Source organism: Bubalus kerabau, chromosome 17 (genome assembly GCF_029407905.1).
Source record: "Bubalus kerabau isolate K-KA32 ecotype Philippines breed swamp buffalo chromosome 17, PCC_UOA_SB_1v2, whole genome shotgun sequence".
Classification (NCBI taxonomy): Eukaryota; Metazoa; Chordata; class Mammalia; order Artiodactyla; family Bovidae; genus Bubalus; species Bubalus kerabau.
The window spans coordinates 11,559,453-11,574,205 of NC_073640.1; the positions used below are offsets into that span (position 1 = coordinate 11,559,453).

Genomic DNA, 14,753 nt, shown 5'->3' on the forward strand with positions numbered 1-14,753 from the left:
TGTGTATGTTAGTTGTTCAGTCGTGTCCAACTCTTTGTGACCCCATGGACTGTAGCCCTCCAGGCTTCTCTGTCCATGGAATTCTCCAGGCAAGAATACTGGAGTGGGTGGCCATTCCCTCCACCAGGGGATCTTCCCGATCCAACCTAGAGATGGAATTTGGGTTATTGCAGCCAGATTCTTTGCCATTTGGGCCACTGGGAAGCCCCTCCCATTGATACTTTATAATTTTTTAAACTTTTGTGTTAAGGGAAATTTCAAACATAGACAGGCAGAGATAATAGTGTAACAAACCCCTTTGCTTTCAGTCTGGTCCTTTCTCTGTACCCCAAGGGGCTGGTTCCTACAAACATGTTCTGCCTCTGCGCACAGGCTTCTGGGGTTCAGAAAGTGGGGTGACATGAGACAGAAAGCAGGCAGAGGGACCGGGAAGCTGGGCTGTGTCTCCTGGTCTTTCCTGGCTCTGGAGTCACCTCTGAAGTAGAGGCCCCCCCTCCTTCATCCTGGCTCCCCGTGTGGCTGGAATGGAGTGGAGCTTTTTCTCTGCTTCATTGCGTGGCTAGGAAGGGGCTGGCTTTAAGTAAGGACTATGTGGAGTGGAAACACTTGGAGGGGAGTCACAGGTGGCCTTCCTCCAGATGTGGGGAATCCAGTCTCGGGGTTTGGGTTTGAGAGGATCTGGCCTTACGCCCCAGTTGACCCAGCGATGTAAGGGCCGAATGAGTCCAGATGGCAAACAGCATGCCCTCCCTAAAATCCTTCCTGCTTAAAAAAAAATAAATAGCCATGCTATAAATCAGGGATTCCCCAGCCTCCGGGGCCTGATGCCTGATGATCTGAGGTGGAGCTGGTACAGTAGTAATAGAAGTAGAGTGCACAATGAGTGTGATGTGCTTGAATCATCCAGAAACCGGCTCCCCTCCCCAGTCCTCGGAAGAATGTCTTTCACAAAACTGCTCCCTGGTGCCAAAAAGGTTGGGGACCGCTGCTGTAAATGACATGTACGTGAAAGGAAGTCCTTCTAAGTCTTTCTAAAAGAGTGACTCCTAACCCTTTTTGGTGACCTACCTCTTTGAGATGCCGATTAAAGCTACGGACCATCTTTCCAGGAAAAAAAAAAAAAAGTACACGCACAGACTTCTGCAGACCTCCTGAGGCTTCCCGGGGGCCAGTGGCTACCTTTTCTAGAACACTGATTTTCCGCATGTCATCCTGGAGCGCAGGCTGTTTGGCAAGACGACCAGGGCATCGAGGGCAGGAGTCGTTTTAGATTGTTAGCATTTATAACCTGCCGGGAGCTGCATCTGTGTCCTGAGTTACTCCAATGCTGATCCAATCACAGTGTCGTTAGAGACTGTTCCAGTCATACTGCCTAACTGGAAATGGACACGGTGTGGGTGTGCATGTGTGTATGTGGCATGTGGGTGTTTGTGCATCCATGCCCATGTGTGTGTAAGATGCCTGGCCAGGGAGCTGGTGCAGTGGCGGCTGGGGGCGGGGGTGTCCCTAACCCCTCATCAACAGCTGCAGTACAAGCAGGCCATGAAGCCTTGGACTAGAGCTCCCGATATTTTTCTTTCTCTTGAATTCAAGGATGAGCAATGAGCCCATTGAAATATTAAGGATTGGAAATGTAGCTGTGAGGGCGCAGAAAGGGGTGTGTATTTTCTGCTGGGCGTGCCAGTCGGGCACCTGTTTAGAGAGGACTCTGGTGAATCTGTCAACGGTGCTGTGCACACCTCCTGTCCAGGCACTTTCCCACCCAGGAATCCACCCCGCGGAAATGCGGGCACAAGTGGGCGAAGACAGATATGTGGGAACATTCTGTGTAATGCTGGATCGATGAGCAGAAAGTTGAAGGACAGACATGGAATACAGTGTGGGTTTTCAAAGTAGTGAGGCAGGGCGATTTGAAGTTGCTAAATAATAGCTGAAGCGTGAAACAACAGCAGAAAAGTTGGAAGACATAGATGTAACATAAGACAATAAGATATAATTTGATAAGATACAACTAACTGAATATCCGTGAAATGAACTCAAGGTGGAGAACTGCCAAATTATTATGAGTGATTGCTTCTCAGGGATCAGGCTGTGAAAGAGGCGAGGAAGACTTCCACCTTTTGCGTCAAGATGTAAATATTTGAATATTTACAAGTCACATAAATGACCATAGTAATTTTTTTACAAAAACTGTTTATTTTCGTTGTCTCGACGTGTCTAATTTTCTTGCTTTGTGTGTGTGTTCTGTTTTCTATTTCAGATCCTTGACGAGTTCAAAAAGGATTCTTCTGTGTTCCTCTTGGGGTGAGGCGCCTCTGCTGGGTGTAGTTCTGGGCGGCTGTGCCAGCCATGGCGCCCTTGTGGGTCCTCCCAGCCCGGCCACCTGACCTCCAGGAGGTCACCTCTCTGGCAGGCACTGGTCTCCACAGAGACGGGCTCCCCTTGTTGGGGAACTGACTATCCTGACACTCAGTTCAGTTCAGTTGCTCAGTCGCATCCGACTCTTCGCGACCCCGTGGACTGCAGCATGCCAGGCTTCCCTGTCCATCACCAGCTCCTGGAGCTTGCTCAAACTCATGTCCATTGAGTCATGGACTCCAGTCAATCCAATGCCACGAATAAATGTGCACAGCAGCAGGGCTTGTGGAGTGTTGGGAGGATGGCCCAGAAGGTCCTGTAGAGAAGCCTGCTTGCTTCAGGACGTCCTGGTTAAGCAGGTTGAATGGAATTAAAATGAGCCGAAGCACATAAAGTGCTTTATGTGGTGCATGGCAAGGCTCATAAACACTGGTGATGGTGTGATGCTAAAACTTAAGTGCTGCAGGACTTGTGAGGCCCTTTACTGAACTTACTGATTCCCCAGGTGGGAGGTCTATAGTGTGCTGTGTCTCCCAAGCCTGTCTCCCTGGGAGAAAGGTTCCCTGTGGCGTTAACAGCACCTAGAATGTGATTTGTGGCCTGCTGACCTGGGTCTGCTTTTCAGAACCAGCCCTCATTGATGAAGATGCCTTGGCAACTGTTCCTCTGTTGAGCTCTAAACCAGAAACCTGAAAACTCCAAAGTATTCATTCATCTAAATGAATCTGATTTGTTTGCAGTATTTTGCTGAAAAGATTAGTGTTGGACCATGAGGCTGTTAAGAAAGAAGGTTAGAAATACACTCAGAGACAGTAGACTTTTGGACCCTGAGTGTTTAGTAAAGGGAGAAAACTTAAAGCATGTTTTATCTCCTGTATTTAAAAAAAAAACACCCTCCCACTCACACTGCAGATGCTCAGGGAAAAGTATGCGTTTCCCTGGAGAGCCCTGTTTCACAGGACGTACCTCGTGTAGCCCTCGCGGTTGCTTGGACCAGCGAGGTTCTTGGTCCAGTTGAGCACCCTCTCCAGGAGGCCAGCAGGCTGCTGGCCAAGCAGGAATCTCCCTTTTCTCAGGTGGAAGATTCTCCCAGCAGAGGCCCTCCACTCACTCCTTGGCCCTGGTCTTGCATATTGCAGTGGGCTCTCCTTGCCCGCCCAGAGTCGGGGCTTCATCCAGGCCCCTCTCCTGCCTCAGAGCAGGCTCTGGGGTCACTTCTCCAGCGTCGCCACCCCCTAAATGCACTCCACGGCCAGCCCCACCTTGGCCTCTGCTGTCCTGCCCGCCCTCCCTGCCCCTGCGGGACCAGCTAGGAGCAGCTGGGTGTGGATTCCAGGGCCTGATTGTCCTGGGTTCTGGTGTCAGGGCCCCTCTTTGCATCCTTCTGGGTCAGGGGTGTCATCTGGGTGACTTTGTCTTCCCGTCGGCCAGCCCACACCTAACCCCAGGGGGCGGCGGTGGGGGGCTCGGCTGGGTGCCCGGGCGCCCAGGTGTCTGCTGGCGGGGACCGCCTCCTGACTGCTGACTGCCCCCCTCTAAACACCATCTCTTTCCCCGAGGGCAGCAACACCGACCGGCCGGACGCCTCTGCTGTCCATCTGCACGACTTCCAGCGGTTTCTCTTGCATGAACAGCAGGTGAGGGGATAGCAGGGCAGGGGCGCTGGGTGGGCAGGGGCGCTGTGCCCGCAGTTAGTCACCTTGTTGGCACCTGCCGCCAGGAAACAGGAATCGTCTCCCTGCCCAGCGGTGCCTGGGGGCTGAGGCTCTGGAATGAGGCTGGCCTCGCAGCAGCCCCTTACCCGGGCGCAGATGGAGGAGGGGGCGATGGGGACACTGCGGGGCGGGTGGGGCCCTCACCTGCTGGCCTCTGCTCCCCTACTCCGGCTCATCTCGGGGGGCCCTTCCACAGGAAGCCATCCCTGGCTCAGGGAGGATGGGACTCAGGTGGACGAGCCTGTGGGTCCTCTGAGGGATAAGGCCGCACGCTGTCCTCAAACAGGTGACCCGTGGACGTCTGTTAGGGTGTTTGCATGTGGGCCCTGAGCTGGGGGCTGAGTAGGAGTTCATGTCGGGCAGTGGTTTTTTATGGGGCCGTCCAGGCAGGCGCTGCAGACTCAGGTCGGGGCTCCTGGCATCTAGTGTGGGGAGCCCAGGGCTGTTGCGAGGCGACCACACCCCATGTCCGCCCCATTCCCGCAGCAAGGAGTTCCCCAGCCCCGCGTGTCAGGAGTGCCTCAGTGGAGACGCCGAGCTAGAGTGAGAGAAGCCTGCCATCCTGTCACGGGCTTGTGACCTTGGGCAGGTGGTTCGACCTGTCTGTGCCCCTCTTTCCTCCTCTTTGAATGGGATGAGAGCCCTGCCTCTCAGAATTATGGGGTTCAGAGAAGATAGTGTTGTTCTTTGTATGTGTGGGGGTGTGCGTACATATATAGTCACGTTGTCTATTCAAGAATGTTATTTCTAATCACTGGAGTTTCATGTACTTTTATTCTCTTCAGTTGTTTTTAAAGATTTTAAAAGCCTTTATTGAATTTTTACAATACTGCGACTGGTTTGGATTTTGTATTTTTTGGCTCTGAGGCACGTGAGACCTTAACTCCCTGACCAGGACCCTCACCCTGTGTGTCGGAAGGCAAAGTCCTTAACCACTGGACTGCCAGGGACGTCCCTTGTTTTGTTTTGTTTTTTTTAAATAGACTTTTTATGGGCAGCCTTAGATTCATAATGATAGTCAGCTCATTTGCTTTAAAAAATACTTGGTATTGTACAGCATCTTAAACATACACAAAAGTAGACAGGCTGGTATCATCAACTCCCGTGGACCCATCACTCAGATTACAGGATTATGAACGTTGTGCCACTTTCATTTCATCCCTCTTCCATCCCCACACCCACGTGTCTCCCTTTCCTTCCCTCCTTCTTCATTTCTTTGCTGGCAAATTCTAATGGAAACCCCAGACTCTGTATCATTCCATTTGTAAATACTCCAGTATGTCTCTCTTGTGAAATGGAGTTTTTTATTTTTTTATTTTTTAAACAAAACAGGACCATAACACTCCTGTTAACCCCTTTCGCAACCAGCACTAACTTCTTAGTGTCAGCACCCATCCGGTGTTCAGATGTCGTTGGTTGTAGGGAGATTGATGAACAGAAACACTTGGATGAGGCTGGCTGCAGGAAGGTCCAGGCAGAGCGGGTAGCGGCAGTGGTTCATGATGAATGGTGATCAGGATGCTGGGGTGCATGGGAGTGACCGAGAGAGGTCTTACCCACCTGGGACTGTGACCGAGGGCAGGTGAAATGAGGGGATAGATGAAGTCTCTCGGACCCAGTTACGTGTAAAGTGCTGAGCTGCCCAGAGATTGAAGCCGAGAGAGAGGCACCCGTGCTGCCTGCTTTTCTCTGTGCTCTTCCTTGCACTGAATTACTCCCTGAATTTGTAGGGAGATGTTGGAGTTAAATGGTTAAACTCCTGGGGGCAACTCACCATGTATCCTGGATCCACCGCCTCGTGCAGGGTAATGATATTCCTGGGAGAGTTGTGTGCTTTCCCCACACTGGCCCTGTCACTGGGCTGCCCTCAGAGGTCAGGGTAACGGGCCAGCACCAAAGTGCAGGGAGTTAGGATCCCACATCTGGGAACTAGGACGCAGGCAGCCTGCATGCATCCATGTGAGTGTGCGTGGCGGGAACAAGGGGTGAGGCCGGGGTGGGGCCCTGGCCGTCAGTCCGGTGGACCCTGAATGTCTCAGCCCCCGGTGCTCTGTGGGACGCTGAACCAGTGACCCAGGGCCTGGAGGCTCATATGTGAAATAATCGCTGCAGCACTTGGTATGTGAGTTAACACAAATGTTTTAGAAAACACTTTGGGCAAAATGCAGTTAATATGAAAACTTGGAAAACAGCCTTCTGTACTTTAATAATTGCTCTCCTAGGAACTTATCCTTAAGAAATGACAGCAGCATTTTTTTTTTTTTTTGGAGGTAAGGTGTATTTAATACAATCAGAAATATTTCAAGTATAATTTACATGAAACGTAACTTGGAAAATATAAGTGCTATGATGCATATATTTTAAAAAGCTTTATGTAATCCTCATGTCAGGAAATGCCCATTCGTTATTGAAGATGGAGGGCAAAGAGATTATATACAAAAGTATTTTGAGGGACTATCTTATGCTTCACTAAAACAAAGGTTCAGGTTGTTTGAAGTAATTAGTTAAGAACAGATAGGAAATCTACAGAAAAAGAAAGCAATCAGAATGATATCCACCAGATAAGATTTTGAATATTCCTTTGCTCTGAATTCTTTGCCAGTTAAAATCTTTTCTAGATCACTCCAGTTTCCATGGTGAGACTTTACATTCGTTATGAAAACTAATGATGACATTTATTATTTTGGTTTCACTCTCGTTTTGGTGTTTTCACATTTCTTCCAACAGTCCATTATGCAAGTTGTTTGTTCTGATCTCCCAAGAGTTCCCACTAATACTACTTCCCACTTCTCTCCAGAATTAGTTGGAACCCTGAAGTCTCTCATCATTCTTAGGGAAAAAGAAAAATCTAGTAGTCTCTTTCTCAGGTAATGATACTTCTTCAAGGCTGTGATTTTTGTCATCTGTCTCTTCAGTAACATCTTCCTCTTCTGAACTGCTGTCTTGGAAACTAGGGTCTCCCTGCCAGGCCATCTTCCCAGGTTTTACTGCTTCAACTCTATAGGTCTCTTCCTTTTCATCTTTGGCGTCAGACTCAAAAAAGGAAAATGTGAACCCGCCGGTTTGTTCACCCCAAATCATCAGAGCTGTAGGGTCCTGGACCACCTCAGCTTTCTCTCCATCAGGGTCCACATTCCAAGGTGTGTTGTCTTCCTTTACACTGGTATCTTTTACAGTCTGGAATATTTGTTTTAAATCCGTAGCAATGTTATAATCCTATCACTTATGGCAAATAGATGGGGAAACAATGGAAACAGTGACAGACTTTATTTTTGGGGTTCCAAAATCACTGCAGATGGTGACTGCAGCCATGAAATTAAAAGATGCTTGCTCCTTGGAAGAAAAGCTATGACCAACCTAGACAACATATTAAAAAGCAGAGACATTACTTTACCAACAAAGGTCCATCTAATCAAAGCTGTGGTTTTTCCATTAGTCATGTATGGATGTGAGAGTTGGACTATAAAGAAAGCTGAGCGCCAAAGAATTGATGCTTTTGAACTTTGGTGTTGGAGAAGACTCTTGAGAGTCCTTTGGATTGCAGAGAGATCCAATCAGTCCATCCTAAAGGAAGTCAGTCCTGAATATTCACTGGAAGGACTGATGCTGAAGCTGAAACTCCGATACTTCGGCCACCTGAGACAAAGAACTGACTCATTTGAAAAGACCCTGATGCTGGGAAAGATTGAAGGCGGGAGGAGAAGGGGACGACAGAGGATGAGATGGTTGGATTGTATCACCGACATGATGGACATGAGTTTAAGCAAGCTCCGGGAGTTGGTGATGGACAGGGAGGCCTGGCGTGCTGCAGTCTATGGGGTCGCAAAGAGTTGGACACGACTGAGCGACTGAACTAAAGGTTATAATATGTTTCTTTAGCCACCTCAGGTAGTTTCTCAGCTTCCTCCCTTTTCTTCTTTTGTTTTGCTTTACTTTCTTTGGGTTTATCATCTTGCCTTCTTTCATAAGTGGCATGGTCATGCCTCACTGAATCATAATGTATGATGTCCTTAAATTTCTTTGCAGCTACTGATTCTTTGTAGAATTGCTTAAGCTGATCTGCAAAATGCTCTGCACAACATTCAGGGCTTTCAGCTTTTCTGCAGCAAGCTCTTCCTTCTCAGCAGTTTTCTTTTCATTTATTTCTTTCTGTTCCTCTTCATTATCACTTTCTAGAAATCGGGAGTCAGTGCCAAAGTGAGACTGCAAATTCATGAGCTTCTGTCCAGCTCTGCCCTCAAATTGAGGTTTAATTCTGAACCTGTTGTTGTCACCTTCGGAACAAGATTCCTCGTCATCACTGCTGTCAAAGAGCTTCCCAGAGGCTCTACCCGTGGACTCTTACCAGTTCCTCTCCTGAGTGGCTTTGCTCCTGAGTGAATGTCTCCTCTTTCACTTTCACTACTGGAACCAAAGATGATGTGCGTCGGCTTGTCCTCTGGATGACCGTCCAAATTTGCCAGAGCATTGTGAACCGACTTCTTTTGGAGTTCTTTGGCTTTCCGCCTTGCCTCTAAGGCTGCCAGATGTTTCTGATTATCTTCAGCATGCGTATCCTTAGCACTGACACCTGATGAATTATTAACAGAAAGTGGGAAGTCAGTGTTGCTCCCCTGGGAGTCTCTCCTTGAGAAAACCTCTGGTGGTTTCTCAGGGGCCTTGGAGCTGCACAGATCAGGCCTCCGATCAGAGCCCTCTCCTGACTTTCCAGTCCTGTGGCAACAGTCTTCATCAAGGCCTCTGCTGCGAGTCTTAGCACCAAGACTTAAAGATTTCTTATCTTTTAGTGGCAACAGACTAGAAATAGGATTCCTGTTTCTATTTTTCTCTTTTCTGAACTGTTAGGGGACACCTGCTTTGTGACCCTGGCTCTCAAAAGAAGCCTGTCTCTTTTGAGGCTGAATTTGGTTTTACATTTGCCTCCTTTGCATGTTGGAAAGGAGTCTGTTCACTTGATGGGCCATCAGCACACAGGGACCATTTTTCCATGGACATGTTCCTGGGTTCCTCAAGTTTCAAGGAAATTTGATCTTTATTAATATTGTTAGAGGTGACACTCTCTTGCAAGGATTTTTTCATTGATTTCTTTCCATAGAGACAGCCCACTCCTTTGAAGGCCTGAAATTTTGACTTTAAGGTATTTTCCTTTGGGTTCTGTTTTCCAGGTGGGTTCTCTTTTCCTTTTAAAAGAGAAGCCACAGTCTCCTTGGGATGACTACCCTGCTGGCCTCTGCGGAGGTCACCTGGAGTCCTTTGGCTCTTGGAGGCCCTGTCACGCTTGGCAGTGGTTTCCTGGCCACTGCTCTCAGTCTTTTCTTTTGGAGCCTCCCGGTTACTGCCAGCCGACTGTTCCAAATCAGCCGAAGTCAGATCCACACGGAGACGGTTTTCCATTAAGATGTTATACTCCTTACCGCCTTCAGACTCTGTTGATTCTGATACGGAATCAGCATCTTCACTGCTACTGGACTCAGTCAGAGATTTACAACTAAGAGCCTTAACTCTGTGACTCAGGGCTATCTCGACTTTGTTTTTTCTTTTTTGTACTTTAATACAGTCATCAGAAAGATCATCCTTTTTTTCTGTTTTTCAAATGAGTGTTCTTGTTCATAGACTTTTCTATCTGTGAAAAATCCACACTGTTTTTGATCTTACCAGAACTTTTTTCATTGCAATGATTTCATCTGTATCTCCTGAATCAGAGTCACAACCATTTTCCATAAAGTTATTTTCACTGTTGAGGCAAGAGACATTGTTTCTGAGGCCTAAACCTGTTGAAGTATGAAATTTGTGAAAATCAGATTTAAAATCATCCCTTACAACTTCAAAGGGATCATTTTCAAATTCATTGGAGGACCATGTCGTTTTCTCTGTTTTCCTGTCTTGCAATCATTAGTCTTAATTCATCTTCAGAATCAATATCATCATCAAATATGCTATTTCTGTTTTTGGTAGTTTCTAAACCAGAAGTCTGAAAAAATACATTTTAAAATTTCTGATGATCATCATCAGTTGTAGAAGGTGATTTAGGAGGTAATGGGATTATGAGGTGGTTTTTGTGCAAATTGTTGTATTAAATGTGGACTCTCTGTTACACTACTTGGTTTTGATCTCATGGTTAGAGATGCAGCGGAACCCTCATTCTTCTGCACTTTTATTGTCTTCTTGGCAGGGCTGTGAAAGGCAGAGAGTTATCACTGTTTCTTACTCATAGGATCATTCTCTCCTTCCGGTTCCCAAGTGAGGCTGGATACAGGGACAGCATTTGTGAAATCCTCCCCTATCTTCTTTAAGTTGTGGCAGTATTTTGCGGGATCATACTTTATGATTTTACATTTACATTCATTCTGTACATGAAGGACAGGGAAGACTCTTCCAGTTTTTGTGCCCTGGTACTTCTGTTCCTGGCACAGTTTTCACATGGAAATCCATCGTCTTCATCGTTTCTAACAAGTTGGTGTGATGGCAGCATTTTAATAGATGTGAGGATTTCAGAGAACCCATCTGAATTTCCATCTGGGGGCTGGTCAGGTGGGCTGCAGTCCAGCCCTGGGAGGGACAGGTGACATGAACTGACCCGAACCTGATGTGTCTGGGTTGGTCTAGGACTCACTGTTGGGTCAGCTTATTTAATGACCTGAAGCCTCAGCTTTCTTATTTATTTAACCGGAGAATAATGTTATACGTATCTCCCGGGCTTATGTGAATTCAAAATGAGCCACAAGGTTGAGGCTCAGGGTTGACAAGGTTGAGGGCAGAGCCTGGCATGCCGCCCCTGCCCAGCGCAGACCACCTCACCGCAGTTACTTCTCTCCTCACAGTCTCATCATTGCCATTATTGCAGTTGCCCAGCACAATACCCTACGCCACAGAGACACATTTTTTTCCTTTTCTGGCCATGTGGCATGTGGGATCTTAGTACCCTGACTGGGGATCAAACCTGTGCCCCCTGCATTAGAATGGTGGAGTTTTAACCACTGGACCACCAGGGAAGTCCCGCCAAGTAGAAACATTTACTAACCCGCTAGGATATTCATATTTTAAACTCCTTTAGGCAGAAGATTTCTTATTCACAGCTATTTCAGTTCCAGGTTATGTCGGCTCAGTACCCATGATTTTTTATGCAAAAGCTCTACAGGAGAAGGAAGCAGGAAGCTTCTGGCCTTTGCAGGGCATCTAGGCCTGGCAAGGTGTTTGCATTCAGTATCCTACAATTTGAGTTTCCTGTTCTGGTATTCAAAGGTTGTAACACCCTGTACGCAAATGAACCAGCTGTTCCCCTGGCTCCGGGGTGTTGGGTGTCCTTCATCCAAGGCGATTTGCAAGAATCAACAGTGAGGCTTGTTGTTGCCTTGCACCTACCTCATTTGTGTCTGCCCGTATGCTTTACCTCTTTCAGACTTCCTGTTCTGACCTTCCCATCCAACCATGCGTCGCCGGCAGCACACCTGGTTTTATTGTTCCTACAGAGAGAGATTTTAGAGTACTAGGAATCCAGAAAACATGAGCCAAAACTGAATATCTGGGTCATGCTTTATCCTTTTGTCTAGGAATATTTGGGGATTTAGGGTTTGAAAACAGTGAAGTTCTTTTACATTGTATATACTTTTTTCTAAAGGGCTTCTGAATTTCTGAGACTGTGCAGAAGCTGTTTTTGAACTGGTCATGTATCTTTCAGACCTTATTGGTGTCTGAGTAGCAATACTTTGCTGATCTTGACTGATTCTGTGTTGGTTTTCCAAAGTTTAGTTATTTGGAAGCCTAGCTCTCCAAATTACTAGCTGTGTGAAGTTGGGATCGTGTGATGTTCTGAGCTTCTGTGTCCTTGTCTCTAAAATGACAGTCACAGTATGTGACCTGCAGAGTTGTCTAGACAGGATGACATGTCATAGGAGGATGACAATCGACCAGTCATGTTGCTGTGATTGGAGCGCCTTCTGTGTACCAGGTGCTGTTTTAAGCACAGAACTTTTACTTCATCCAGTCCTTCACAGTCTGTGTGCTTAGGTATCATTATTCCCAGGTAACGGACCAGGAGCTCAGAGAGGGTCTGTGACTTGCCCACCATCAGCCTGGGGAGTGACCGTAGTTGTCTGACATAACTGTGCTCCCCTCCTCTTCATGCTAGCAAGTGTAAGGAACTGGCTTAGAGCAGGAGTTGGCAGACTATTACCACAGACCGCATGTGGCCCACAGCTTGTTTTTTACAAATAAAGTTTTATTTATAAACACAACCATGGTCATTTGTGTGCCTGTTGTCTGTGGTTCTTTCTGCACTATTATAGAAGAATTGAGTTGTTGTGGCCAAAAGCCTACAATGTTTACTCTGTGGTCCTTTAGGGAAAATGTGCTGTGCATAGGGTGAGGCCTTGATGGTATGCGTGTCCAGAATGCATCCATGTTTCAGTCTTTGACTAAAACCGGGTCCTGGGAGGTAAAGAATTTTGCAAAGTCCTCTTTCTGATGATTTCATGTTCTTTTTATCATTCTAAGGAGCTTTGGGCTCAGGATCTGAACAAAGTCCGTGAGCGGATGACGAAGTTTATTGACGACACCATGAGGGAAACTGCTGAACCCTTCCTGTTTGTGGATGAGGTGAGTGAGCTCCCTGTCCTGTGCGCATGGCTTTCGGATTCACATCGTTGTCCTCCGAAGTGTATTTTCTAGGCCTCTTCCCTTGGAGGGCTTTGCTGCTAGATGTCCCTAGACTGACTCTCTCAGTCAAGAGCTGTTTTTTCCCTCCGGTCCTAAACCATCATAGCCTTTGATTTTTTTCCTCCTCCTGTGTTTGATCACGTAGGTGAAATCTTCTCTTTTGCCGCTAGAGGGAGCTGCTGCCAGTGAGCCTTAAACCATTACAAGCACAGCACTAGAATTCCGAGGCTTATGTGGCTCTTGCAAGATGTGGAAATGGGTGCACTTGGCCCTGCGTGAGGCAGCAGGGGCAGAGGGGAGCTGGGGAGCGCCGCTCGCCCCATGCAGGGTTGTTCCCAGGAAGCAGAGTGTCACTCAGGCTTCTGTTTTCCTTTTTAAGGGGTCGGGAACTGGCATATGAAATTTCCTGCCTTTTAGGTCTCATGACACTGGTAATGTTCTGTCCCTTACCTCGGATGGTGCATTCACAAATGTTCACGGTATTATCGTCCCTAAACACTTGTATATGGGCAGCATGTACTCTTGTAGCCTCCAGTACTTAAGGATACATATTGCAAAGGAAATTAACTGTATAGGTCAGCAAAGCGTGTGTTCATACAGCCTGTTGCAATCCAAGTTTTCTGCTTTAGCAACTTGGGTAACTGAGGCCAGGGGGCCGTGTGTTGAATCTTCATGTACCGTCTCCCTGAGCTGACACAGGCCCATAAGAACCAGTTGCCACCGTGCCTTGTGTGCTGATCCCTCCCTGTGTTTGTGACTCTCCTAGTTCCTCACGTACCTGTTTTCCCGGGAGAATAGCATCTGGGATGAGAAGTATGACGTGGTGGACATGCAGGACATGAACAACCCCTTGTCTCATTACTGGATCTCCTCGTCTCACAACACGTGAGTCTCCCCGCCAGCCTGCGGCACGTCGGGCGGGAGAACGGTGGTATGGAGGGCGCTCTGTGGCGCTGCTCCGGCAGAGCATGTGGGCAGTGGGCAGAGTGCAGGCCCTCGCTGCTCAGACTCAGATATATGGAAGCTTCTGGAGGGGACGGGAGATGCTTCTGTCTTTCCTAGTTGGTATTGCCATAGTAATCCTTTTCCTGTGGCCCTAAGGAGCAAGTCGACAAAGCCAGTTTGCAGTTTGGGCATCTCATTCGTAGTTGTTGCTGTTGGGTCTCTAAGTCATGTCCTACTCTCTGTGACCCCAAGGACTGCAGCACGCTAGGCTCCCCTGTCCTTCATTATCTCCCTGACTTTGCTCAGACTCATGTCCATTGAGTCGGTGATGCCATCCAACCATCTCATCCCCTTCTCCTCCTGCCTTCAATCTTTCCCAGCCTCAGGGTCTTTTCCAGTGAGTCAGCTCTTTGTATCAGTTGGCCAAAGTATTGGAGTTTCACCTTCAGCATCAGTCCTTCCAGTGAATATTCAGGGTTGATTTCCTTTAGGATGGACTGCTTTGTTCTTCTTGCTGTCCCTCAGACTCTCAAGAGTCTTCTGCAACACCAGAATTCGAAAGCATCAGTTCTTTGGTGCTCAGCCTCTTTATGGTCCAGCTCTTAGGAAGGCAGTTGAATTAGTCACTGAACTGACATTTACTGAGATTCACCTTGCGCCAGGCCCTGGGCTTGCATTTCCACTGCAGGGGGCATGGGTTCAATCCCTGGTTGAGAAACTAAGATCCCACATGCTGCACAGTGGGGCCAAAAAATAGGAAAAAATGGGGCTGGGGGCAGGATCAGCCCCTGTCCTCTGTGTTTGGAGGGGGAAAGGGCCTCCTTTGAGTCTTAGCAATGAGTGGGAGTTAGTGAGAGAAGAACAGGTGGCAAGGTGAGGAGGAAGAGGGCTTCAGACACAGGAACAGCACATGCAAATGTCCGGGGGTAGGAGGAACTGAGCAGAGTCTAGTAAGACTAGAGCACAGACCCTGGGAGGGAGAGTGGCAGGAGACGAGGCCAGGAAGAGTCGGCTTGAGTGGAATCTTTGAAGCAGCAGGGAGGGCAGTGGGAGTCCCCACTGATGGCTTTTAGGCTGGAG

General features: G+C 47.8%; 1 protein-coding gene and 1 pseudogene across 1 annotated transcript in view; one reads left to right on the forward strand and one right to left on the reverse strand.

The window, feature by feature from the left end:
- PLCG2 (phospholipase C gamma 2) overlaps positions 1-14,753 on the forward strand; it is a 156,662-nt gene that overhangs the window by 85,534 nt on the left and 56,375 nt on the right. Inside the window, exons 9-12 of the mRNA XM_055551481.1 lie at positions 2,261-2,304; positions 3,923-3,995; positions 12,567-12,668; positions 13,495-13,613. Coding sequence (XP_055407456.1) covers positions 2,261-2,304; positions 3,923-3,995; positions 12,567-12,668; positions 13,495-13,613 — 338 coding nt within the window. The remainder of the gene's footprint in view (positions 1-2,260; positions 2,305-3,922; positions 3,996-12,566; positions 12,669-13,494; positions 13,614-14,753) is intronic.
- Positions 6,752-10,514, reverse strand: LOC129632055 (nucleolar protein 8-like; annotated as a pseudogene).